General features: G+C 51.6%; 3 protein-coding genes across 5 annotated transcripts; all 3 read left to right on the forward strand.

Moving 5' to 3' along the window:
* The first annotated feature begins 297 nt into the window (after positions 1 to 297).
* On the forward strand, positions 298 to 5041 carry LOC106863302 (SLAM family member 5). Its single transcript, XM_088181041.1, has 4 exons — positions 298 to 772; positions 1173 to 1493; positions 2163 to 2417; positions 3800 to 5041. Exons 1-4 carry the CDS (start codon positions 721 to 723, stop codon positions 3889 to 3891), a joined length of 720 nt encoding a protein of 239 aa, XP_088037167.1. The 5' UTR covers positions 298 to 720; the 3' UTR covers positions 3892 to 5041.
* A 143-nt stretch (positions 5042 to 5184) lies between these two features.
* Positions 5185 to 14736, forward strand: LOC148220803 (signaling lymphocytic activation molecule-like). Of its 2 annotated transcripts, none has more exons than XM_088181038.1 (8): positions 5185 to 6533; positions 6827 to 7085; positions 9152 to 9472; positions 10049 to 10366; positions 12382 to 12480; positions 13464 to 13531; positions 14022 to 14210; positions 14314 to 14736. In XM_088181038.1, exons 2-8 carry the CDS (start codon positions 7034 to 7036, stop codon positions 14356 to 14358), a joined length of 1092 nt encoding a protein of 363 aa, XP_088037164.1. In that variant the 5' UTR covers positions 5185 to 6533; positions 6827 to 7033; the 3' UTR covers positions 14359 to 14736. The 2 variants fall into 2 exon arrangements, with proteins under 2 accessions (XP_088037164.1, XP_088037166.1); XM_088181040.1 differs by having other exon boundaries at positions 14073 to 14210.
* Positions 14737 to 16903: 2167 nt separating this feature from the next.
* On the forward strand, positions 16904 to 24314 carry LOC106863320 (SLAM family member 9-like). 2 transcript variants are annotated; one of them, XM_088180941.1, is made up of 8 exons: positions 16910 to 17981; positions 19580 to 19873; positions 19960 to 20250; positions 21633 to 21740; positions 21886 to 21930; positions 22422 to 22468; positions 22821 to 22904; positions 23444 to 24314. In XM_088180941.1, exons 1-8 carry the CDS (start codon positions 17921 to 17923, stop codon positions 23489 to 23491), a joined length of 978 nt encoding a protein of 325 aa, XP_088037067.1. In that variant the 5' UTR covers positions 16910 to 17920; the 3' UTR covers positions 23492 to 24314. The 2 variants fall into 2 exon arrangements, 1 of the variants encoding a protein (XP_088037067.1); XR_015808837.1 differs by lacking the exon at positions 22422 to 22468 and having other exon boundaries at positions 16904 to 17981.
* The last annotated feature ends 1320 nt before the right edge of the window (positions 24315 to 25634 follow it).

A 25634-nucleotide genomic window follows, 5' to 3' on the forward strand; every position in this document is an offset into this window, starting at 1 on the left:
AAAATCCTCCCAAATTTCCCACCCTGGCCCAGCTCGAGGCCGTTCCCTCTTGTCCTGTCCCATTCCCTGGGATCAGATCCCAAATTCTCCCCGGCTGCCCCAAGCTTTGGGGTCACTCTGGTCACTCACAGAGAGGGGGGAGACATGACCCTTGGGGTCAGTGTCCCATTGGCCATGGGGACAGTTTTGGGGTCACTCTGGTGACCCTTGGGGTCAGTGTCCCACTGGCCATGGGGAGAGTTTTGGGGTCACTCTGGTGTCCCTTGGGGTCAGTGTCCCACTGGCCATGGGGACAGTTTTGGGGTCACTCTGGTGTCCCTTGGGGTCAGTGTCCCACTGGCCATGGGGAGAGTTTTGGGGTCACTCTGGTGTCCCTTGGGGTCAGTGTCCCACTGGCCATGGGGACAGTTTTGGGGTCCCTCCAGTGAGGATTTTGGGGACCCATGGGGTGCTCTCAGGCTCCGGGGCCGTCTGGGGGACCCTTGTGACATTCTGCCACACCCCTAAAATGCGGTTTGGGGCCCAAAACGGAAACAGAAACCAGAACCCTCAGCTTCCATCACGTGGTTTCTTCCTCGTCGCCTTCTCCTTCTTCATCAGGACCCCCTGCCCTGAGTTTTGGGGGGGTTTTGGGGCGCTCCGGCCTCGGGGGTCCCTGGGGAGGGTCCCAGCCTGGGTTTGGGGGTGCCCCACCCCTGGAGGTGACACTGGGGACAGAAAATGGCGCCGGGGCAGATGCTGAACCTCCTCTTCCTCCTCTTCATCGTGCAAGGTACGGGGCTGGATGAGGGCGCTGGGGCAGGGGGGGGGTTTGGGGACATTGGGGTGACCTTGGGGGTGGCTTTTCCCACAAGGTGCCACCACGGGGTCCGTCCCCACGGGAGCCACCGCGCCTTGGGTGGGAGGGACTGACTGTCCCCACAGGAAATCCCCCCCCAAAAAAAAACCAGTGAAAGTGAGGAATTTGGGGAGGGGAAAACTTGAAATCTTTGTCCTGCCCCTCTGAAGGCTCCAGAAATGGGTGGAATTATTTGAATTTTCGGTTTGAATATTCGAGATAATTTGCATTTCAAACGTGCCTGGAATTCCAAGCGGGACAAAACCCAGGAAATTCCAAGTGACCCCACAACACCATCCCCGTTTTTTGGGTTTTGGTGGTTTTTTTTTGGCAGCCTGGGCAGAAGAACCCCAACCCTTGGAGGTGAACGGAGCCGTCGGGAGGGTGGCATTCCTGACCCCCCCCGGCCCCCAAAATCCCTCCGAATATTCCCGAATCCATTGGCGCTGGAAAAACCAGGTGACAATCGCCAGCCGGCAGCGGGGACAGGAGCCCAGGTACCCCCAGAGCCGCTTTAAGGGGCGCCTGGAGCTCCTGGAGAACAACGCCCTAAAAATGAGGGACCTGAGGGTGGAGGACAGCAGCGACTTCCACCTGTACCTGCAGGATGACACCGGCAGGGAGAGGATCGAGGTCGTCCGGCTGAGGGTCTACGGTGAGTCTGGGGACAGGGAGATGTCCCCGAGCTCCACGGGGACATTGGGATGTCCTGGGGGTTGTCCCCGAGCTCTGTGGGGACATTGGGATGTCCTGGGAATTGTCCCCGAGCTCCGTGGGGACATTGGGATGTCCTGGGAATTGTCCCCGAGCTCCACGGGGACATTGGGATGTCCTGGGAATTGTCCCCAAGTTCTGTGGGGACATTGTGGTGTCCTGGGAATTGTCCCCAAGCTCTGTGGGGACATTGGGATGTCCTGGGGGTTGTCCCCAAGCTCTGTGGGGACATTGTGGTGTCCTAGGGGTTGTCCAGGTGCCCCACAGATGGGTTGGGGACTTTGTGATTTCCCTTAAAAAATTGTCCCACAGCTCTGTGGGGACGTTGTGACATCCTGGGAATTGTCCCCGAGCTCTGTGGGGACATCGGGATGTCCTGGGGATTGTCCCCGAGCTCCATGGGGACGTTGTGACATCCTGGGGATTGTCCCCGAGCTCCAGGGGTGGGCTGGGGACGTTGTGACATCTTTGGGGTTGTCCAAGAGCCCCGTGGGGGGTGTTGTGACGTCACGTCACACGTCCTACAGGTTGTTTGGGGGCTTTGTGCCACCCGGGGGGAATCGTCCCCGAAATCCACGGGGCCTTTGTGCCACCCCGGCCTCTCCTGCAGATCTGGTCCCCAAGCCCCAGGTTGGGGCCACCACCGTGGGTGACTCCTGGCAGTGCAACGCCACCCTCAGCTGCTCCGTGGCCCTCGAAGGCGTCACCTACGAGTGGATCCCGGTGCAGAAACTGCCGAGGAACCGCGGCCCCGTGCTCAGCGTGTCCTTCAACCCCACCGTGGAGACCTACGTGTGCAGGGTGAGCAACGCCGTGTCCTCCAACAGCGCCTCGCTCACCTTCCGGCCCCCCTGCACCTGGACAGGTACGGCCACGGCTCCGCGGGGGGGGCGGTCTCGGCTCCGGGATGTCCCCAGAGCGGGGATTTGGGGACGTTCAGAGAGATCCCCAAGAGTTGTTGGGGTTGGGAAAGAGCTGCGAGGTGAGGGGTGCCTGATCCAGAGGGATCTCTGGGAATTCCTGAGACACCCCCAAGGATCACCCACAGGGATCCCTGGGAATTTTTGGGGGACCCCCAAGGATCACCCACAGGGATCCCTGGGAATTCCTGAGACACCCCCAGGGGTCACCCAGAGGGATCTCCAGGGATTTTTTGGGGACCCCCAAGGATCACCCAGAGGGATCTCTGGGAATTCCTGAGAAACCCCCAAGGATCACCCAGAGGGATCTCCGGGAATTTTTTGGGGACCCCCAAGGATCACCCAGAGGGATCCCTGGGAATTTTTTGGGGACCCCCCAGGGATCACCCAGAGGGATCTCTGGGAATTCCTCAAACACCCCCAGGGATCACCCAGAGGGATCCCTGGGAATTTTTTGGGGACCCCCAGGGATCACCCACAGGGATCTCTGGGAATTCCTGAGACACCCCCAGGGATCACCCAGAGGGATCTCCAGGGATTCCTGAGACACCCCCAAGGATCACCCAGAGGGATCCCTGGGAATTTTTTGGGGACCCCCAAGGATCACCCAGAAGGATCCCTGGGAATTCCTCAGACACCCCCAAGGATCACCCACAGGGATCCCTGGGAATTTTTTGGGGACCCCCAAGGATCACCCAGAGGGATCTCCAGGGATTTTTTGGGCACCCCCAGGGATCACCCAGAGGGATCTCTGGAATTCCTGAGAATCCCCCAGGGATCACCCACAGGGATCTCTGGAATTCCTGAGACACCCCCAGGGATCACCCAGAGGGATCTCTGGGAATTTTTTGGGGACCCCCAGGGATCACCCAGAGGGATCTCTGGAATTCCTGAGACACCCCCAGGGATCACCCAGAGGGATCTCCAGGGATTTTTTTGGGGACCCCCAGGGATGGTCACTCCAACCCTCCCTGAGTCCCCACCAAGGCCTGGCCGCCCTTTCCAAGCTTTTGGGATTTTCCTGAATTTCCCACCCTGAGCCTCCCCTGGCACAGCTCGAGGCTGTTCCTTTGTCCTGATTTTCCACCCCAAAATTGACCCAAATCCCTTTCCTTAATCCTTTCCCCAAATCCCATTTCCCCAATCCCTTTTCCCAAATCCCTTTCCCAAACTCTTTCCCGAATCCTTTTCCCTTTCCCTTTTCCCAAATCCTTTTCCCTTTCCCTTTTCCCTTTCCCATTTCCCAAATCCTTTTCCCTTTCCCTTTTCCCTTTCCCTTTTCCCAAATCCCTTTTCCCGGATTTTGGGACCATCCCTCTGCCCCCAGGGGAGTCCTCGTCCGTCTCCGGTGCCACCCCCAGCGCCCTGGTGGCCCTGGGCCACCTCGTCCTCCTCTTCCTCCTGCTGCTCGTGGCCTGAGGACCCCGCAGGTGTCACCTCCTGTCACCTGCTCACCTTCCACGGCCGCGGGGACACCGGGATGGAGATCCCAAAATCCCCCGGGGGGCGGGAAAAGCGACGGGAACGGAATCGGTTCCATTGGGGTTCATTTGGAAACGGGAATCGTTTAATTTGGGGTTAATTTGGATGGGAATCGTTTAATTTTGGGTTAATTTGGATGGGAATCGTTTAATTTGGGGTTAATTTGGAAATGGGAAACATTTAATTTTGGGGTTAATTTGGATGGGAATCGTTTAATTTGGGGTTAATTTGGATGGGAATCGTTTAATTTGGGGTTAATTTGGAAATGGGAAACATTTAATTTTGGGGTTAATTTGGATGGGAATCGTTTAATTTGGGGTTAATTTGGATGGGAATAGTTTAATTTAGGGATAATTTGGAAATGGGAATCGTTTAATTTAGGGCTAATTAGGGAACTGGGATTGTTTCATTTATGGTTAATTTGGAAACTGGGATTACTTAATTTATGGTTAATTTGGAAATGGGAATTGTTTAATTTACGGTTAATATGGAAATAGGAATTGTTTCATTTACAGTTAATTTGGAAACTGGAATTGTTTAATTTTGGGTTAATTTGGGAACTGGAATTGTTTAATTTTGGGTTGATTTGGAAATGAGAATCATTTAATTTATGGTTAATTTGGAAACTGGAATTGTTTCATTTAGGGATAATTTGGAAATGGGAATTGTTTAATTTAGGGTTAATTTGGAAATCAGAATAATTTCATTTATGATTAATACGGAAATCAGAATAATTTAATTTATGGTTGATTTGGGAATGGGAATAATTTCATTTATGATTGATACGGAAATCAGAATTGTTGAATTTATGGTCAATTTGAAAACGGAAATAATTTCATTGATGGTTAATTTGGAAATCCTCCCCGAACTGGAATCCCAAATTTGAATTTTCTCCCCAAAATCTGCCAGGAAACCAAATCTGAGCCTTTCCCGGGGCTTCCTGGAATTTTGGGGGGAATTCTCCTTTTTTTGGGGGGTGGCACCTTTGGTTTTTCTGACCGGGGAGGGTTCGGGGTCGGTTTTAAATTAATTTTTTTTTTTTTAATTTAAGTTGGTTTGCACATTAAATTTGATCCTGGACACCACATTTTTTGGGATTTTCTGGATTTTTCCTTGGGATGCTCAAGGATTCAGGGGGGATGATGGGAAAATCTCGGAGATGTTTCTTTTTCCCACTCCAGCCTCGTTTTTTTTTGGGGGGGGGACAAAATTCCTTCTTTTATCCCCCAGAGGAAAATCCGGATCCAGCAGGGTGGGAAGAAATCTTGGGAATGATGGAGATGATCCCTCAAAAAAAAAAATAAAAAATAAAAAATTGATTTTTCCAGTGGAAATAATTTTATTTGGGGGGAGGGGGGATTTTGCTCCATGCCCATGTGGAGATTTCGAGCTTTTATTCCGTTTATAAAATCCAGGATATTAAAAAAAAAAAAAAAAAAAAATTAAAAAAAATCCTCTGGGATTTAATAAACGCTGATCCTGGTGCTGAATCTCAATTTTCCAGTCAGGAAATTCCAAGGTGAGTTGATGGGGAAAAGAAAGGATTTAGGATCTTTATTTCCACTTTAAAGAGGTTTTTTTGTTTGTTTTTTTTTTCTTTTCCTGTCATTTTTTGTTCCTTGCTCCCAAAAATATTTCCCCAAAAGGAATTTCCTCCTGGATGATTTCACTTCCATTAATTTTTTCCAACCAAGTCAGAGGTGAGGAAAATTGATTTTTTTTTTAGGGCGGATTTTTTTTTTTTTTTTTTGGCTTTTCTGGATCGTTTCTGGATTGAAAAAAAAAAAAAACTGATGGAGAAATCCAACCTGGCCATGGGAATTCCAGGTGAGTTTTGTGCCTCTAAAAACACCCCCAAAAACCCAAAATACCCCCCAAAAAAATCCCAAAATCACCCCAAACACCCCAAAAACCAACAACTTTACCACCCCAAAATCCTTCCAAGCGCCCATTCCAGAATTTTCCAGGAGGAACAATTGTTGATTTTTTTTTTGATTAATTCATCCCACGTTTCCCTGACCGTATTTTTTTTTTTTTTTTTTTTTTTTTTTAATTTTCCTGGAAAAGTTTGATTTTTGGGAAATGACAGGTTTGGGGTTTTTTTTTACCTCATCAGGTGCTTTCTGAGCAAAGGAGGAGGAGCCTGGCAGGATGTGCTGAGTAGGGGTTTTTTTGGGGTTTTTTCGGTTTTTTTTTTTCAGTCGTTCAAAAATCATTTCCCAGCAGCAAAAACGTCCGAGCTGGGCTCCCTTGGGATTGGATTTGGGGGGTAAAAATAAAAAAAAAAATTAAAAAAAAATAAAAATCCTGGAATTCTCATCCCTGGAACTACAAGGAATCGTTCACAGCTCGGAGATCTCGGAATTCCCGGCTCCACATCCTGAAAATTGGGGGAAAAAAAGAAGAAATTTGGAGAAAAAAAAAAAACAAAACAAAAAAACTCCACTGAAACCGGGTAAGATTTTCCCAGCAGCAAATCCACGACTGGAATTTTTTTTCCTCCTGCCTTTCCCAGCCATTCCAGGAAGGACCAAAAATTCACCCGAATTCACCCAGAACGAGGATTTGGCTTCTCCCAGGTGAGTTTTTGGGGATTCCCATGGAGCTCCAAGCTGGGATATTCCCAGGAATTTTGGGGTTTTTCTCACCTTTTGGGATGTTCCACATCCTTCGAAATTTCCATCTCTCCCCGGAGCTGGAAAAATTCCTTTAAAATTGGGATTTTCCTCTTTTTTTTTTTTTTTTTTTTTTTTTCCTTTTTTTTTTTAAATTTTTAATTTTTTTTTTTTTTAGGATCCTCAGCAAGATGAAGGAATTTTAGCACAAATCCTTTTTTTTTTTTTTTTTTTGCTGCTGCTGCTTTTCTCCTCAGCCCTCGATGCACGAAACGCAACAACCCCCACGCTTTGAATAATTTCCGATCGAAGCGAAGGAAAAAAAGCAGAAAAAAAAAAAAATTGAGTAATTCAAACAACCCCCCAAAAAAAAAAAAACAAAAAAAAACAGGAAATGAGAGGCCCTGGGCTGAAAATCTTCTTCTCAGCACCTGCCCCGAGCCTCGGGGCTCCGTGATCCCGGGATGGGCTCGGGCTCCCGGCTCTGCCTCCTCCTCATCCTCGCAGCTCTTTGGGGTACGTCGGCTCTCCTCGAGGATTTCGGGGCTTTTTTGGGTGGTTTTTTGTGGATTTTGGGGGGGTTTTGGGGGTGGTTTTGGAGGTGGTGGGGTTTTTCTGGATTTGGGGGGGGGGGGTTGTGTTTTTTCTGGATTTTGGGGTGGGTTTTTTTCGGAATTTTGGGGAATTTTGGGTGGATTTTTCTGGACTTTGGGGTGTTTTTTTCTGGACTTTGGGGTGTTTTTTTCTGGATTTTGGGGGGTTTGGGGGTGTTTTCTTCTGGATTTGGGGTGGTTTTTGGAGGTGGTTTTTTTCTGGATTTTGGTGGGGTTTCTGGTTGGTTTTTTTTCTGGATTTGGGGGTGGCTTTTTTCTGTATTTTGGGGGTTTTTTTCTGTATTTTGGGGTGGTTTTTTTCTGGATTTTGGGGTGGTTTTTTTCCTGGATTTTGGGGGTTTTTTGGGGGGTGTTTTTTCTGGACTTTGGGGGATTTTGGGGTGTTTTTTCCTGGATTTTGTCGGTGTTTTTTAGGGGTGTTTAGGACTTTGGGGTGGAGACACTCCAGATGGGGCGTGAAGAGAATCCCAAAAACTCTTCCAGGGAGAGGAGTGGATTAAAAAACGATCTTTAAAAATGATTTTCCAGCTGGAAAATGGAAGGATTGGGGGGAAACTTTGAGAGCCCTGAGGGGTCAATTCCACACTGAAGGGAGTTGGGAATTCCAGAGGAAAATTCCCAGCTCGGCTCAAATCACCAGGATGGGAGTTGGATCCCAAGGAATAAAATCATGGAATGGTTTGGGTTGGAAGGAGCTTTTTCTTTTTTCCTTTTTCCTTTTCCCTTTTCCCTTTTCCTGTTTCCCATCTCCCTTTTCTCTCTTCCCTTTTCCTTTTTTCCTTTTCCTTTTTTCCTATCCTCATTTTTTCCTTTTTTGTGCTCCTTTTTTGTTCCTTTTTCTTTTCCTTTTTCCTTTCCCCGTTTCCTGTTTCCCTTTTCCCTCTTTTCCCTTTTTTTTGTTCCTTTTTTCCTTTCTTTTCTGGGGCAAAACCGATGGAAAAAGAGACTTTGGGAAAAGCGGGGGTGACACGGTGACTTCTCTGGTTTTGGGGAGCTCCAGATTCGGCTCCTCCTCCTCCTCTTCCTCCTCTTCCTCCTCCCACAATTTCCTACAAAAACAAAATTTGTTTGCCCAGAAATGAGGGAAAATCTGACTTGAGGAAAATGTGAACGGAGGAAAATCTGAATTATTGGCTCGGAATAAACAACAACAAAGGGGTTTTGGGGGGGAAAAAATCGTCCCACGGAAATCCTGAGAGTGTGGGAGATGAAACCTCTCAATTTTTAATGGCTTTGGGTTTTTTTCTCCCCCCCAAAAAAAACCCCAACCTGGGACCAGCTCAACCAGAAGGAAAATGTGGGATTTGTAGCCAAGCCCGTTCCCAGGTGGCTGCAATTCCCAAAATTCTGGGATATCTGAAGTTGGGAAAGAGACTCCTTTGGATTTGGGGTCTCCTCTCTGGATTTGGGGTCTCCCCTTTGGATTTGGGGTCTCCTCTCTGGATTTGGGGTCTCTCCTTTGGATTTTGGGATCTCTCCTTTGGATCTGGGGTCTCCTCTCTGGATTTGGGGTCTCCCCTTTGGATTTGGGGTCTCCTCTCTGGATTTGGGGTCTCTCCTTTGGGTTTTGGGATCTCTCCTTTGGATTTGGGGTCTCTCCTCTGGATTTGGGGTCTCTCCTTTGAGTTTGGGGTTTCTCCTTCAGATTTGAGGATTTGCCTTTGGATTTTGGGGTTTCTCCTCTGGATTTGGGGTCTCTCCTTTGGATCTGGGGTCTCCCCTTGGTATTTGGGGTCTCTCCTTTGGGTTTGGGGTCTCCCCTCTGGATTTGGGGTTTCTCCTTTGGATTTTGGGGTCTCTCCTCTGGATTTGGGATTTTCCTGCGGATCTGGAAGCTCCTCCCTTGGATCTGGGATCCCGTGGATCACCAGGCTGGATCCAGCCCCATCCCTGCCCCGATCCCGGAGGATTCCTCGGGGATTGGGATGAGGGCGATCCCCTCACCCCTTCTCCCTCCTCTCTTCCCAGGGATCAGAGCCAACGAAAAGCTGCTGGGAATTTTGGGAGAGCCGACGCTCCTGCAGATTTCCCCGGAGCTCCAGGAGCTCACCAAGAAATTCGGGGAAGCCTCCTGGAAAAAAATCACGGAGGAGCCGCAGAAGAAGAAAATCCTGCTGAGGATTTCGGGCGGGAACGTCACGGAGTACGAGCGGGAGCGGATGAGATTCCACGAGGGGAATTTTTCCCTGGAAATCCTCAACACCAGCCGGGAAGACGAGCGGCTCTACGAGTACAGCGTCAACAAAGGGCGGGAGGAGGAGCTCCTGCAGATCCAGCTGCGAGTGTTGGGTAAAAAAAAAAAAAAAAATCCTCTGGGAATTGTTACTATGGATGATCCCGGCTTTTTCCTGGATTTTCCCGGCTTTTTCTGGGATTTTCTCGGCTTTTTCTGGGATTTTCCTGGCCTTTTCCCTGGAAGTTCTTGGGTTTTTTTTCCCTGGAAGTTCTTGGGTTTTTTTCCCCTGGAAGTTCTTGGCTTTTTCCTGGATTTTCCTGTCTTTTTCTGGGATGATCCCAGCTTTTTCCAGGATATTCGTGGCTTTTTCCTGGCTTTTTCCTGGATGTTCCTGGCTTTTTCCTGGATGTTCCTGGCTTTTTTCCTGGACGTTCCTGGCTTTTCCTGGGATGTTACTGGCCTTTTCCTGGAATTCCTATTTCTCCCTTTTCCCAGGGCTGGTGGCCGATCCCAGCTTCTTACTGGAATTTCCCATTTTTTGTTGGATATTCCCAGCCTTCCTGTGGAATTTCCTGGTTTTTTTTTTTTCCCTGGATGTCCCCAGCCTTTCAGGACCAGGTCTGGGACACGGGTGGCCACCGAGGAGGTTGACAAACCAAACCCTGGAATTCCTGCCCTTTTTTCCCCAGAGCCGGTGGCCGATCCCAGCATCCGGATCCTCCATCAGGAACGGTCCAACCTCAGCTGCTCCCTGTCCCTGCTCTGCTCCTCGGAGCGGGGGGATGAGGTTTCCTACACCTGGCACACCTGGCACACCTGGCACACCTGGGACACCTGGGACACCTGGGACAACGGCACGGGGGGGATCTGCTCCGGGAGCGGCCGCGTCCTGAACGTTTCCTATTCCCTCGGGATCGCCGCCTTCCGCTGCGTCTGCACCGCCAGCAACCGCGTCAGCAGCCGGAGCGCCGCCTTCCACTCATCCCAGTGCGGCTCCCAGCACACGGGTGGGTCCCGGGATCCCGGGATCCCAGAGTAATGGGACCCTGGAAATCCGGAATTCTGGGATCGTGGGATCCCGGAATAATGGGATCCTGGAAATCCAGAATCCTGGAATTCTGGGATTCTGGGATCCCGGGATGGTGGGATCCCAGAGTAATGGGACCCTGGAAATCCGGAATTCTGGGATGGTGGGATCCCGGAATAATGGGATCCTGGAAATCCAGAATCCTGGAATTCTGGGATGGTGGGATCCCGGAATAATGGGATCCTGGAAATTCAGAATCCTGGAATTCTGGGATCATGGGATCCTGGGATCCCAGAGTAATGGAATCCTGGAAATCCAGAATCCTGGAATTCTGGGATGGTGGGATGGTGGGATCCCAGAGTAATGGGATCCTGGAAATCCAGAATCCTGGAATTCTGGGATGGTGGGATCCCGGGATGGTGGGATCCCAGAGTAATGGAATCCTGGAAATCCACAATGGTGGAATTCTGGGATTCTGGGATCCTGGGATCCCGGAATTCTGCAATCATGGGATCCTGGGATCATGGGATCCCAGAATAATGGAATCCTGGAAATCCAGAATCATGGAATCATGGAATTCTGGAATCCTGGGATCCCGGGATCATGGGATGGTGGGATCCCAGAGTAATGGAATCCTGGAAATCCAGAATCCTGGAATCATGGGATCCTGGGATCGTGGGATCCTGGAATAATGGGATCCTGGAAATCCAGAATGGTGGAATTCTGGGATTCTGGGATCGTGGGATCCTGGAATAATGGGATCCTGGAAATCCAGAATGGTGGCATCCTGGAATTCTGGAATCATGGGATCCTGGGATCGTGGTATCCCGGAATAACGGAATCCTGGAAATCCAGAATCTTGGAATTCTGGGATCGTGGGATCCTGAGATCTTGGGATCCCGGAATTCTGGAATCATGGGATCCCAGAATCCCAGAATAATGGAATTCTGGAATTCTGGAATCCTGGGATCATGGGATCTTGGAATCCTGGAAATCCAGAATCGTGGAATCCTGGAATTCTGGGATCCTGGGATCCTGGAATCCCAGAATCCCAGAATGATGGAATCCTGGAAATCCAGAATCGTGGAATTGTGGAATCCTGGAATTCTGAAATCATGGGATCGTGGGATCGTGGGAAGCCAGAATCATGGGATCATGGGATCATGGGATCCTGGAATCATGGAATCCCAGAATAATGGAATCCTGGAATCCTGGAATTCTTGAATTCTGGAATCCTGGAATCCTGGGATCATGGGATCCCAGAATCATGGAATCATGGAAATCCAGAATCCTGGAATTCTGGAATCTCAGAATCCTTGAACCCCAGAATCACAGAATTTTGGAATCACAGAATTTTGGAATCACAGAATATCAGAACCCCAGAATTCCAGGATTTTGGGGTGGGAAGGGAGCTCAGGGCAGAGTGGGAATTTGATGGATTTGGGTGGAAATCTGAGAGATTTGGGTGGAAATTTGAGAGATTTCTCTGGATAATTGAGATATTTCACTGGATTAATGGGATCCCACTTAGGATGAGAGATTTTTATGGATATTGTAGATATTTTTATGGATATTTGAGATATTTCTGTCCCTAAATCCACCGGGGACATTTTGGGTTTGGTTTGTTTTTTTTCCTGACCCCAAATCCAACCCCCAGCAGGTTTTTAGTTCAAATAAGGCAAAAAAAAAAAGAGAGCTCAGAGGCATTTCCTGCCCTTGGTTTCCTGCAGCAAATCAACCCCAAATCAGGTGACAGGGGTGACAAAAATCAGCCAGGGGATGAAGAAACAAAATTCAGATAAAAATCAGGGCGCTGTGGTGAAAGAAATCAGCCCCAGGCGATAAAAAAATCAACCCCCAAAATCAACAGGTGACAAAAATCAGCCCCCAAATCAGGGGACAGGTGACAAAAATCAGCCCCAGAATCAAGGGACAGGTGAGAAAAGGTTCCAGGTGCCCCAGGGCCACCTCGCAGTGTCCCCTCGCTGTCCCCAGGTGTCCCCAGGGTGGGGACAGAGCTCCTGGTGCCGCTGGTGGCTCTCGGCGTCATCGTCATCGTCGCCATCGTGGTCATTGTCACCTTCAGGGTCAAACGTGAGTTTGGGGGGTCCTGGAGTTGGGTTTGGGGGGGGTTCCCAAAATCCTGGGAGTTTGGAAAGAATTCCGAGGTCATCGAGCCCGAGCTGTGACCGGTCCCCATTTGGTCACTGCCGAGGTTTCCTCCAAAGGTCCCTGAGAGCCCTTTCCAGGAAAAAAATTCCTCCTGGAAGAGTTGGAAACTTTGGAATGGGTTATCCCCACCCTCGGGAAGGAGAAAAATTTTTTAATTTTTTTTTTTTTTTCTGAGTGTAAAAGGCAGGGAGAAGAAATGGCTTAAAAAAAAAAAGGGAAGCGTAAAAAAATATAAAAATATAAAATTGGAATTTCCCACGGATGCTTTTCCTGTGGGATGGGTGGCCATGAGCATCTCCCATGATCCCAAAAGGAATTGGATGATCCCAATTCAAAAATCCGAGAGAGCAGCGTCTCTTCCTGCTTCCTGGGTGGAGACAAATTCCCAGAAACCACCAAACAAGGCAGAAAAAAATTCCCCCCAAAAAAATCCTCCAAAATCCCATCCTGAGGGGATGCAGACGGAATTGGGATCTTTGGGATCCTCTCCCAGCTCATTCCTGTCGGACCAGGGATGAGTTTCTTGGAGAGAAAATCCAAAAAAGGAGAATTCCTGAGGGAGCTGGGGGAGCTCAGGCTGGAGAAAAGGGGGATCCAGGGGGATTTTGGGATCTGCCAGGGGGAAATTTGGGATCTGATCCCAGGGAATGGGACAGGACAAGAGGGAACGGCCTCGAGCTGGGTCAGGGTTGGGAAATTTGGGATGATTTTTCCATGGAAAAAGGGTTGGGAAGCACCAAAAGGGGCTCGGGGAGGGTCGGATCCCCATCCCTGCAGGGAATTCCGGGAATTCCTCGGGATGACCCAGAGGGGATCGGGCACAGCTCGGACTCGGTGATTTTGGAATTCTTTTCCCAACCTGGATGATCCCAAGATTTTGTGACCTGACCCATCCCCCCCAACAGGTGGCCAGGACCCCTCCCAGGTCACCCCGGACGGTGCCACCTGTGCCACCATCTATGCCCAGGTGCAGGTGAGTGGGGAAAATGGGGAAAATGGGGAAAAATGGGGAAAAAATGGGGGAAAATGGGGAAAAATGGGGAAAAATTGGGAAAAATGGGGAAAAATGGGGGGAGAAAGGGAGGGAAAAGAGGGGGGAAATGGAAGAGGGAGGAAAAGATGAAAAGGGGACAAAGAGGGAAAAAGGTGGAAAAGGAGAGAGAAAGGAGGGGGAAAGGGGAAAACAGGAGAAAGGAAAGAAGGGAGAAAAAATGGGAAAAAAAGAGGGGGAAAGGGGGAAAAAGGGAGAGGGTGACATTGTGGAGGGAGGGCTCACCCACCCCTGCTGCCCCCGGTCACCGGGAATTTGGGAATTTGGGGAAGTCCCACGGTGGCTTTGGGGACAAACTCCAGGATTTTCCCACTTTTCCAAGCCCCGCTGGGCACAGACCGGAGGTGGCAGCACCGGAGTGGCCCCAAGGGAAATCTTGGGGACACTCAGGTGTCACTCAGGTGCCCCCCAGGTGCCCCCCAGGACCCCTCAGGTCTCTCCCACCGTTTGTCCCCTCCCTCAGAAGCCCAAAGGCACCGTCCCCAACGCCACCTCCGTCTCGTGCACCACCATCTACGCCGCGGCCACCGGGCCACCCCCGGCCACCGACAGAGCCCCCCGGTCCCCGGCAGAGCCCCCAAGCCCACGGGGACACGGCCAGGTAAAGGTGACTGTCCCCACCCCCACCCCCCCCCCCCCCCTTCCCTGGGTCACCCCCCGGCCGGGTCACCTCGCTGAGCCCCGAATTTCTGTCGCTCTCCAAGGATCCCACCACGATTTACGCCAGCGTGACTCTTCCCGTGGCCTGAGCCTGTCCCGGGATCCGCTGATCCCTGGGGGAATCCTCGGGGAATCCCTGAAAAACCGCAGAGGAATCGGGGGAGAAATTTCCGGCCGGAGCGCTGCGGGATGGGCGAGCGAGGGCTGGACATGGGTGAGGATCCTCCCCTGGATGTGGATGAGGAATTCCAGAGGGATCCTGGAGCGCCAGGAGGAGGGAGAGAGGATCTGGATGCGCCTCGGAGCTGGGAATGCCACGGCCCCCACCGAATTTTCCCATTCGCGTCCTTTCCCGTCGATCCTGAGGGATTTTTTTTTTTTTTTAAATCCCAAAATATCTCAGGTGTCCGCAGGTCCGAGCGCGTGGATTGTGGTGGAAGGGAAAGGAAATTAAACTTGGAATTTAAAAGAAAAAAAAAAAATCTTTTGGGATTGGATTCTGGAGGAGATTCCCAGGCTGGACCTGGATTTTGGGGGAAGAGAAACCGAAGGGGTTTTTTTTTGGGGGGGGGGGGGGGAAGGGCAGGTCAGGCTCATCCTTGTGGCTCTAAATTGGTGGAAAAAAACCCCAAACTCCATCAGGGAGGAGCCCTGGAAGTGCCCAGGGGGATTTGGACGTGTCCGAGGTGGGGACCGGCCACGGGTCGGACTCGGTGACCTCGGAGCTCTTTCCCAACCCCACAAATTCTGGGATTCTGCGGATTCCCAACCCCACAAATTCTGGGATTCTGCGGATTCCCAACCCCACAAATTCTGGGATTCTGCGGATTCCCAACCCCACAAATTCTGGGATTCTGCGGAGCCCGGAGGAGGCAGGAAAAAAATTATCAAACCCCCCCCACCCCGTCCCCGGGAGGTGTCACCCTCGGCTGTCGCCACATCCTGGTGTGGCAAATTTGGGGGCGTTTCTGAGGCTTCCGCAGATCCCGGAAAGTCACCCCAACCTTGGGCAGCCCCCCCGGAGCCCCCCCAGAGGGGCGGGGACGCCCGGGCGATGTCCCAGGGGGAGGTGACCCCGCGGGATTTTGAAAGAACAGAAACCCCAAAAAATCCCAGCCTGTGCCCGCGAGCGCTGCTCCCTGGAATTCCCTGGAATTCCCAAATTCCCGCATCCCTCTCTCCATCCCACCCAGCGCCCCCTCCTCACCTCGGCTCGCTCCTGCTCCTCCTCATCCTCCGGCTCTTCCTCCTCATCCTCTTCCTCCTCCTCCTCCTTCTGCTCCTCCTCCGGCTCCTCCTCCTCCCCCGCTCCGTGCAGGACGATCCCTGGCTCTGGTATCCCATGGATTCCGCTCCGCCATGATTGCCAATGCCTGCCGATCGATTGATGAGCAATCAGCTCCTAATGCCTGCCGATCGATTAGCTCGGCGATCGATTGGTGATGCCTGCCGATCGATTAGATCGGCGATCGATTGCTCATGCCTGCCGATCGATTAGATCGGCGATCGATTGATCGCGCCTGCCGATCGATTAGATCGGCGATCGATTGGTGATGCCTGCCGATCGATTAGATCGGCGATCGATTGCCAATGCCTGCCGATCGATTAGATCGGCGATCGATTGCTCATGCCTGCCGATCGATTAGATCGGCGATCGATTGATCGCGCCTGCCGATCGATTAGATCGGCGATCGATTGCTCATGCCTGCCGATCGATTAGATCGGCGATCGATTGATCGCGCCTGCCGATCGATTAGATCGGCGATCGATTGGTGATGCCTGCCGATCGATTAGATCGGCGATCGATTGCTCATGCCTGCCGATCGATTAGATCGGCGATCGATTGCTAATGCCTGCCGATCGATTAGATCGGCGATCGATTGCTAATGCCTGCCGATCGATTAGATCGGCGATCGATTGCTCATGCCTGCCGATCGATTAGATCGGCGATCGATTGCTCATGCCTGCCGATCGATTAGATCGGCGATCGATTGCTAATGCCTGCCGATCGATTAGATCGGCGATCGATTGCTCATGCCTGCCGATCGATTAGATCGGCGATCGATTGCTCATGCCTGCCGATCGATTAGATCGGCGATCGATTGCTAATGCCTGCCGATCGATTAGATCGGCGATCGATTGCTCATGCCTGCCGATCGATTAGCTCGGCGATCGGTCGCTAATGCCTGCCGATCGATCGATCGGCGATCGATTGCTCCTGCACTCTTTGCACACTTGCACAGTTTTTTGCTCCTCACGCTCTGGTTTTTCTCTGTTTTTTTTCTGGGTTTTTTTCTGGGTTTTTTTCCTGGTTTTTCTCTGGTTTTTTTCTGGTTTTTTTTTCTGGTTTCTCTCTGGTTTCTCTCCCCTTGCTCTCTCATTTCATTGAGTGTTACAGACCGAAGGCACAACCCCAAATCCCCCTTCCAGCCCCCAAAATCTCCTCATTCCAACCCCAAATCCCCCTTCCAGCCCCAAATCCCCTTTCCAGCCCCTAAATATTCTCCTTCCTCTTCCTCCCTACCCAACCCAGTCTGCACCAGCAGCTCCCACTTCCTCACCGGGACAGCGAAACTGAAATGGATTTTTTTTTTTTTTTTTTTTTTTTTTAGGATTTTTGCTCCATCTGTCCCAACTCATTTCCCCCCGAACCCAAAATTTCACCACGTGGTGTCCGCCTGTGACTCTCCCAGAATAACCCGGCTTGGGGGAAGGGCTGCTTTCCCAAAATTGTCACCGTCCCCTGTCCGGGGGTGGCTTTGGGGGGACGGGGGGGGAGTGGAGCAGCTCCTCCATGGCCGAGGGAATCGTTTGAGGCTGGAATTGAGGCTGGAATTGAATGGAGGCTGAGGGAATGAATCCAGGCTGGTCCCCACGGAGCACCTGAGTCATTTGTCACACGTGGCCACCGTGTGACAACTCTTGGTCCGGCTGCCACGTCCACCTTTCCTTGGAGTCACAGCTGGGTTTGTTTTTTGGAATATCCCAAATATCCTCCCCTTTCCTTGGAGTCAGAGCTGGGTTTGTTTTTTTGGAATATCCCAAATATCCTCCCCTTTCCTTGGAGTCAGAGCTGAGTTTATTTTTGGAATATCCCAAATATCCTCCCCTTTCCTTGGAGTCACAGCTGGGTTTGTTTTTTTGGAATATCCCAAATATCCTCCCCTTTCCTTGGAGTCAGAGCTGGGTTGATTTTTTGGAATATTCCAAATATCCTCCCCTTTCCTTGGAGTCAGAGCTGAGTTTATTTTTTGGAATATCCCAAATATCCTCCCCTTTCCTTGGAGTCACAGCTGGGTTTATTTTTTGGAATATTCCAAATATCTTCCCCTTTCCTTGGAGTCAGAGCTGGGTTTATTTTTGGAACACCTCAGGTTTTCTCACCTTTGCTCAGAAAACTGAGTCATTTTGTCCTTAAGCCCGTCAACTCTTCTCCCCTTTCTTAAAACAGTAATTACGAGGTTTCTTTTTTAAATAAACGCCTTCGGTTTCCGCAATGCAAATTCATCACGAGTTCCAGTGGGTTTGGTTTATCAGAGATCACAGGTTCTTCCCTCCGCCCATGACAGGATGATAAGCGCGAGCTTTTTCTTCCTCCTCTTTTATTTGTGATGATATTTCTGTCCCTCCCCGGCGCCTCGGATCCTCCAAATGCCCATGGACAAATTTTGGATCCCTCTCCTCGCCACGCTCGTGCTCCTCCCCCGAACCAGTAAGTGCCGGGTGCTCCTTGTGCCTTGGTGGGAGGGGAGGAATTTGGGGGAATTTTTGGGGTGGTTTTAGGGTGGATTTGTGCCAAATGTTTGGCGGCCCGGGGTGGAAGATGCTGCCATGGAAACGTGGTGATGGAAGGGCTGGTGTCCTCCTCTGGTCCAGCAGGGGTTAATCCATGGATTCGCCATCCCTGGAGGTGTCCAAGGCCACGATGGAGCAGCCTGGGACACGGGAATGTTTCCAGGGGGTGGAACGGGATCGTTTCGAGCTCCCTCCCGACCCAAACCTTCCCAGAATTCCAGGATTCTCCCGCAAGGAGCAGCTGCACCACCTGGCCAGGAGCTCCCTGTCCCGCTCAGGTGGCCGAGCTCGGATTTGGGAACTTTTCCAACCTTTCCAAACCATCTCCAGTTTTTCCCCCCTATTTAATCTGTCCTTGCTCCCCTCTGCACACCCCAGGTGCTCCTTGTCCCTTGGCAAGGAGCCCAGGGGGGGTCTGGGGTGGTTTTAGGGACCCCCCCCCCCCAGGGGGCGAGGATTGGGCAACCTCCCAGGGATGGGGCAACCAAGGGGGGGGGGGATAAAGATGCCCCGACCCCTCCCCTGGTTTGGGAATCTTCGCAAGGGAGGGATCAGCCCCATCTCAGGTCCCACATCTGGGCCAGATGTTGCCCACACATCCCGCTCCGCTCCTGCTCCTCTCCACGGCGCCTCCCAATTTTTGGATGTCTTGAGGTGTTTTTTGAGCAGAAAGGAGGGAAATTGAGCAAGGTCTGGTGCAGCTCTCCCGTGCAGCCTCTCCCAGAGGTCTTATCGCACACAAACCGTCCTTGTGGCTTTGTTAACCAGAGAATATCCTGCAAGTTTATCTTCAGCGAGCCATTTTTCCTTTCTTGTGAAAGAAATCCTGTTTGAATTCAGAGAAATTCTGTTGTCTGCGTTGGCTGAGCCAGGATCAGTTCCCTGTTCAGAAAACTGGGAAGGAAAACTCTGTATCCAGTATAGACACGGAACAAACTCGTACCAAAACCAGGGTGGTGTTTTTGTTCTTTTTTCAAAATTGGAAGTTACTAAAATGATGAAAACCACTCCTTCCTCCTTGAATTTGTGACCCAAGGTCACTTGAGGGGAGAGAGGGAGGGTCCAGAGGGATCTTGGACCTTGCCCTGGGCTGAATCCAAAGGAGTGAGGGAGGATTCTCATCTCGGGTCTCGTGGGATCCCACCTGGAATGGGGAGATCCCACCTGGAGTGGGGAGATCCCACCTGGAACAGGGAGATCCCACCTGGAACGGGGAGATCCCACCTGGAGTGGGGAGATCCCACCTGGAATGGGGAGATCCCACCTGGAACGGGGAGATCCCACCTGGAATGGGGAGATCCCACCTGGAATGAGGAGATCCCACCTGGAATGGGGAGATCCCACCTGGAACGGGGAGATCCCACCTGGAACGAGCCTTGATGGGCTTCGTTCTCTGGGTTCAGCAACTTCACCCCACCCTCATCCTTTGATCCCATCTCCGTCCCGCCTCCATCTCCCCATCCCAGCTCCATCCCACCCTCACCCCTCCGTTCTCTCCCCATTTCCTCTCCCCAGGGAGCTCCAGTGACCCCCAGGAGCTGATCAGGGCCGTGGGTGAGTCCGTGACCTTCCGCACCCACAACATGACAGATGAAAATGCGTTCTGGAGGTTCAGGAATGACCCCATAGTGACTGCATCGCATGAGGATCCTCCTCAAGCCTTATTTTCGACAGACAAATTCAAAAAGCGTTTTGCAGTCTCGGAGAAGGGTCGGGCACTCAGCATCTCCCAGCTGACATTGGAGGATTCGGGGATCTACTTTGTGACCATTGGGGGAAAAACATTCACTTTCAACCTCCACGTGTACAGTAAGTGCTTTTAGCGGGTTTTGGGGGGGTTTTTTTACTTTAAAAAAAAAAAAAAAAATCGATTTCTGACACCTTCGTGTCCCCAGACCAGCTGGCAGAGCCCACGGTGACCTGCGAGGCTCAGAACTGCTCAGGTGGGAGCTGCCACTTCTCCCTGCGCTGCTCCGCCTCCGGCACCGGCCTGGGCCAGGTGTCCTACACCTGGAGAGTGGGAGATCGGCCCTGGGACGAGGGCTCCACGGTGCTGTGGGTGAATAAATCCTCGTCCAAGGACGAGGACGAGGAGGAGGAGGAGGAGGAGCCGCTGACGTGCACGGCACGGAACCCTGTCAGCAGCAGGAACGTCACTGTCACCACCCCCGACATGCTCTGCACAGGTGAGAGCCACGAAAAGGTGGGAGTTGGGGATGGGATGGGAATGTTGAGGTTGGGATGGGATGATCCCAGTCCCCTGAGAGCCAGGAGAAGTTTGGGATTTGAGGTTGGGATTTGAGGTTGGGATTTAGGGTTGGGATTTAGGGTGGGGATTTAGGGTTGGGATTTGGGGTTGGGATTTGGGATTTGGGATTTGGGATTTGGGATGAGCTGATCTCGGTCCCCTGAGAGCCAGGAGAAGTTTGGGATTTGAGGTTGGGATTTGAGGTTGGGATTTAGGGTTGGGATTTAGGGTGGGGATTTGGGGTTGGGATTTGGGATTTGGGATGAGCTGATCTCGCTCCCCTGAGAGCCAGGAGAAGTTTGGGATTTGGGATTGGGATTTGGGGTTGGGATTTGGGATTTGGGATTTGGGATTTGGGATTTGGGATGAGCTGATCTCGCTCCCCTGAGAGCCAGGAGAATTTGGGAATTTGGGGGCCGGGCTGGGCTGATCCCTCTCCGGAGCTCTGAGCCCCGGCCCTGCTCTCTTCCCTCGCCAGAAACCTCCACGCACCTTTCCGGCCCCGGTGAGCTGCCCGAGTGTGCCCGAGTGTCCCCGAGTGTCCACGAGTGTGCCCGAGTGTCCCCGAGTGTCCCCGAGTGTCCCCGAGTGTCCCCGAGTGTCCCCGAGTGTCCACGAGTGTGCCCGAGTGTCCCCGAGTGTCCACGAGTGTCCCCGAGTGTCCACGAGTGTGCCCGAGTGTTCCCCCAGTGTCCGCGAGCGTCCCCGAGTGTGCCCGAGTGTCCCCGAGTGTCCACGAGTGTCCCCGAGTGTCCCCGAGTGCCCACGAGTGTGCCCGAGTGTCCCCGAGTGTCCCCGAGTGTCCCCGAGTGTCCCCGAGTGTGCCCGAGTGTGCCCGAGTGTCCCCGACTGTCCCCGAGCGTCCCCGAGTGTCCCCGAGTGTCCCCGAGCGTCCCCGAGCGTCCCCGAGTGTCCCTGATTTGGGGATTTTGGGGATTTGGGGGTTTCAGGATTTGGGGGATTTAGGGATTTGGGAGTTTAGGGATTTGGGGATTTAGGGGTTTGGGGATTTAGGGGTTTGGGGATTTGGGGATTTAGGGGTTTGGGGATTTGGGGGTTTCAGGATTTAGGGGTTTGGGGATTTGGGGATTTAGGGGTTTGGGGATTTAGGGGTTTGGGGATTTGGGGGATTTAGGGATTTGGGAGTTTGGGGATTTGGGGATTTTGGGGATTTAGGGGTTTGGGGATTTGGGGATTCTCCCGTGGCTGCTTCCTCCAAGCCAGTGAGTTCTCCTGGAACGAGGAACTGGGGAGAGATCCGAGGCCAAATTCCCCGTGCCAGGAAGAGCCAGGATTATTCTGGGATGTTCCCTTTTCCAGGCGCCCTCTTCAGCAGCAGGATCACGACGGCGCTCACAGCCGGGTTTGGGGTCGTGGTGATTTTATCGGCTCTGCTCGTTCTGCTCCTGATCCTCTACAAACACAGAGGTGAGCGCGGAAAACCAGCCCGGGAGCCCCGGGACGGGACACAGCCACGGTGGGGGGGAATTGGGGGGGATTTGGGGCGGATTGGGGGGGATTTGGGGTGGATTCGGGGGGATTTGGGGTTCTGATTCTGTCTCATCTCCCTCAGGTTGGAAGAAATTCTCTCTCCCCAAATCCAAGCCCACGGACACAGGTGGGGTTGTGGGGCAGTTCCCTGCCCTTTTTCCCGGTGGGAATTGCCAGGGAATTGCATTTGGGGTCAGGGGAATCATCAGCAGTGCCAGGATTTGGGGTTGGAGCTGAAGGACCCCGACCCCTCTGACCCCAAAATGGGATTTTAAAGGATTTAAATCCCCCTGTCCCCACTCTGTTCCATGAGCAATGAGGGCACCACACGAAGGAGAAATGAATGGATTTTGCCCTCCAAAAGCAGCCACGAATTTGGGATTTTAACAAATTTATTTAAAAAACCGGATTTTCCCTGTCCTTGGTGCTGGAAGTTCACCCCGATCCCACAGAGCCCAGGGAGGGGGGGATGAGGAGCAATTCCCACCCCAGCAGCTCCGAGGGGTTTGGGGGTCAAGGTTTCACCCAACCCTGAACTCCTGAGGTTGGGATTCCCTCCGGGGGGGCATTCCCTGCATCCCAAATTCCCAAATTCCTGCTTTTTCCCCCCCATTTCAGAGGTCACATCCACGACCCTGTACGCCGAGGTCGGCCCTTCCCAGCAGGTGAGTCCAGGGATCCTCCGGGGTCTCTCCGGGGTTGGGGACACCCCGGGGACAGCTGGACAATCCCTGGATCCTTTTGGGAATTCCAAGGCCACAGCTGGAGGTGGCCAGCCCCAAAAACTCCCCAAAGGGAGGGATCAGAGAAAAAAAAAAAAAAAAAGTGATTTTTTTGGGGTTGGGAGGGGGTTTAAAACCATCCCATTCCATGGGTGGGGACCCTTCCCACATCCCAGGATGCTCCAGAGTTGGATCTTTGAGGGATTCTCTGCATTTGGGATTTTTTTTTTCCCAACACCGAGCCCTGAAAGATTTTTTTTTTTTTAATTCTTTTTTTTTTTTTTTCCCCCCTCAGCGCAGCCCTACCGAAATTAAAGCCAAACCAACGGGCGAGGAATCCTCCACAAGCATTTATTCCCTGGTCAAGAGTCCAGAGCAGGTGAGCTGGGGTGGGGGATGGATCCCTAAAACAAATCCATGGAACCCCCGGAGTTGGAATCCTTAAATCCATGGAAAACCTGGAGTTTGGATCATTAAAATAAATCCATGGAATCCCCTGGAGTTGGGATCCCTAAAACAAATCCATGGAACCCCCAGATTTTGGATCATTAAAACAAATCCATGGAACCCCTGGAGTTGGGATCCTTCAAACAAATCCATGGAAATCTCTGGAGTTGGGATCATTAAAATAAATCCATGGAACCCCCAGAGCTGGGATCCTTAAATCCATGGAACCCCCGGAGTTTGGACCCTTAAAATCCATGGAACCCCTGGAGTTGGGATCCTTAAATCCATGGAAATCCCCAGAGTTGGGATCCTTAAAATCCATGGAACCCCCAGAGTTGGGATCCTTAAAACAAATCCATGGAACCCCTGGAGTTGAGTTGGGATCCTTGGAACAATCCCAGGGGTCTCCCTGTGAGGGTGGGATCAGCTCCCACGACCCCAAACCAAGCCCGTGTCCCTTTGGTGTTGCAGGTGCATGGTGGGACAGCAGAAAATCCCTCCGGCCTGGACCTGGTCTAGAAGGACCTGGACCTGGTTTAAAGGGTCTGGAACCGACCTAGAATAATTTCAATCTGATTTTAAGTGCCCAGAATTCGTCTAGAAGGACCTGGACTTGGTTTAAAAGGACCTGGACCTGATTTAAAGGACTTTTATCCTGCTTTAAAGGACCTGGACCTGGTTTTAAAGGACCTGGACCTGGTTTTAAAGGACCTGGACCTGGTTTAAAGGACCTGGACCTGGTTTTAAAGGACCTGGACCCTGTTTTAAAGGGCCTCCACTCTTGTGTGAGATGCTCAGATCCCACAGGGTGACTCTGGAGCGTTTCCTGCACGTCTCCAACATTCCCAGTCCCCCCCTGCAGAGCTGAATTTCAGGCATCTCCCCTTTCCCTGCTCGTCTCTGCTGCCCCAGTTTCCCTCCCGGCAGCCTCAGGTTGGGATTTCAGGGAGGATTTGGATCCTTTTGGGATCCTTCTCCTCGATTTTGGCAATTCCCAGGAATTCAGGCTCTTTCCTGCACTCTCTTCTGAGCAAAATCCTGCAGACACTCCAGGACAGGCTGGGACAGCCTCTCCAAAGTTTTTTGGTTTTTTTTTTTTTTTCCGTGGAATTCCGGAATTCCTGAAGTTGGAAAAAGCCATCCAGGACTATAAAATTCCAGCCTGGGACCAATCCCGGTCACCCAGACGAAAATCCAGAAGGTTCCTGGGACACCTCCAGGGTCAGGGGGCTCCCAAAAGGGCCCCCCTTTTATTTTTTGGTTTTTTCCTGGTGTATAAAAACGCGTTTTGCACGAATTCCTTGGAATCGATTTGTTGTGAATGAATGACGCTTTTATAAAATTTGGGTTTGTTTTTTTTAATATCCCCCCCCCTGCTTCTCTCCTGCCGTGTTTTGAGTCTCTCAAAGGTTTCTTTTCTCGGCCAGAAATACCAAGAAATTGCAACAGGAAGCTGAAGTGACAATTTCAGAGCGGTTTCTGCACCTGCTCCTTCCCCCCACTCTGTGACTTTTTAAATGTCTCAGCACCTCCTCAACCCCCCCCCAAAAAAAAAAAAAAAAAAAAAAAAAAACCAAACCTGAACCCCAAAAAAATCCCTGCAGGGCGTCTGGGATTTGGGATTTTGGGATTTTGGGAGAGTTCTGGGTTTGGAGGTGGGGGTTTGGGATTTGGGGAGAGGGATTTGTGCTGCTGGAGCTGGGGGAGGGAATCCCAGCAGGAATTTGGGGATCTCAGCTGGAATTTGGGGATCTCAGCTGGAATTTGGGGATCCTGGAAGGAATTCCGGGGTCCCAGCAGGAATTTGGGGTTCCCAGCAGGAATTTGGGGATCCTGGAAGGAATTCAGGAATCCCAGCAGGAATCCCAGCAGGAATTTGGGGATCTCAGCTGGAATTTGGGGGTCCCAGCAGGAATTTGGGGATCCTGGAAGGAATTTGGGAGTGGACAAACAGCTCCATTTGATGGAGAATCAGATCCATGGGATTTCTCCATGGAATGGAGAAACAATTCTATGGGATGGAAAAAAAAAAATTCCGTGGGGTGGAAAAAAAAATGATCCGTGGGGTGGAGAAATCATCAGCGAGGGGGGAAGAAATAATTCCATGGGGTGAGGGAATCATCCACGGGGTGGAAAAAAATGATCCGTGGGGTGGAGAAAGAATTCTGTGGGATGGAAAAATAATTGCACGGTGATGCCATGGGATGGAAAAAAAAAAAAAAAATGATCGATGGGGTGGAGAAAGGAATCCATGGGGTGGAGAAATGACCTCGGGGACACAGAAATGACATTGAGGGGATGGAGAAATTATCTCAGGGGACACAGAAATTATCTCAGGGATGGAGAATTGACCTCGGGGGATGCAGAAATGACCTCGGGGGATGGAGAATTGACCTCCGGGGATGCAGAAATGACCCCAGGGGATGCAGAAGTGACCTCGGGGGATGCAGAAATTATCTCAGGGGACACAGAAATTATCTCGGGGGATGGAGAATTGACCTCGGGGGCACAGAAATGACCTCGGGGGATGCAGAAATTATCTCAGGGAATGGAGAAATGAGCTCAGGGGATGCAGAAATTGTCTCAGGGGACACAGAAATTGTCTCGGGGGATGCAGAAGTGACTCCAGGGGATGCAGAAGTGACCCCAGGGGACATTTTTC

This window comes from Sturnus vulgaris, chromosome 31 (assembly GCF_052056855.1).
Source record: "Sturnus vulgaris isolate bStuVul1 chromosome 31, bStuVul1.hap1, whole genome shotgun sequence".
Classification (NCBI taxonomy): domain Eukaryota; kingdom Metazoa; phylum Chordata; class Aves; order Passeriformes; family Sturnidae; genus Sturnus; species Sturnus vulgaris.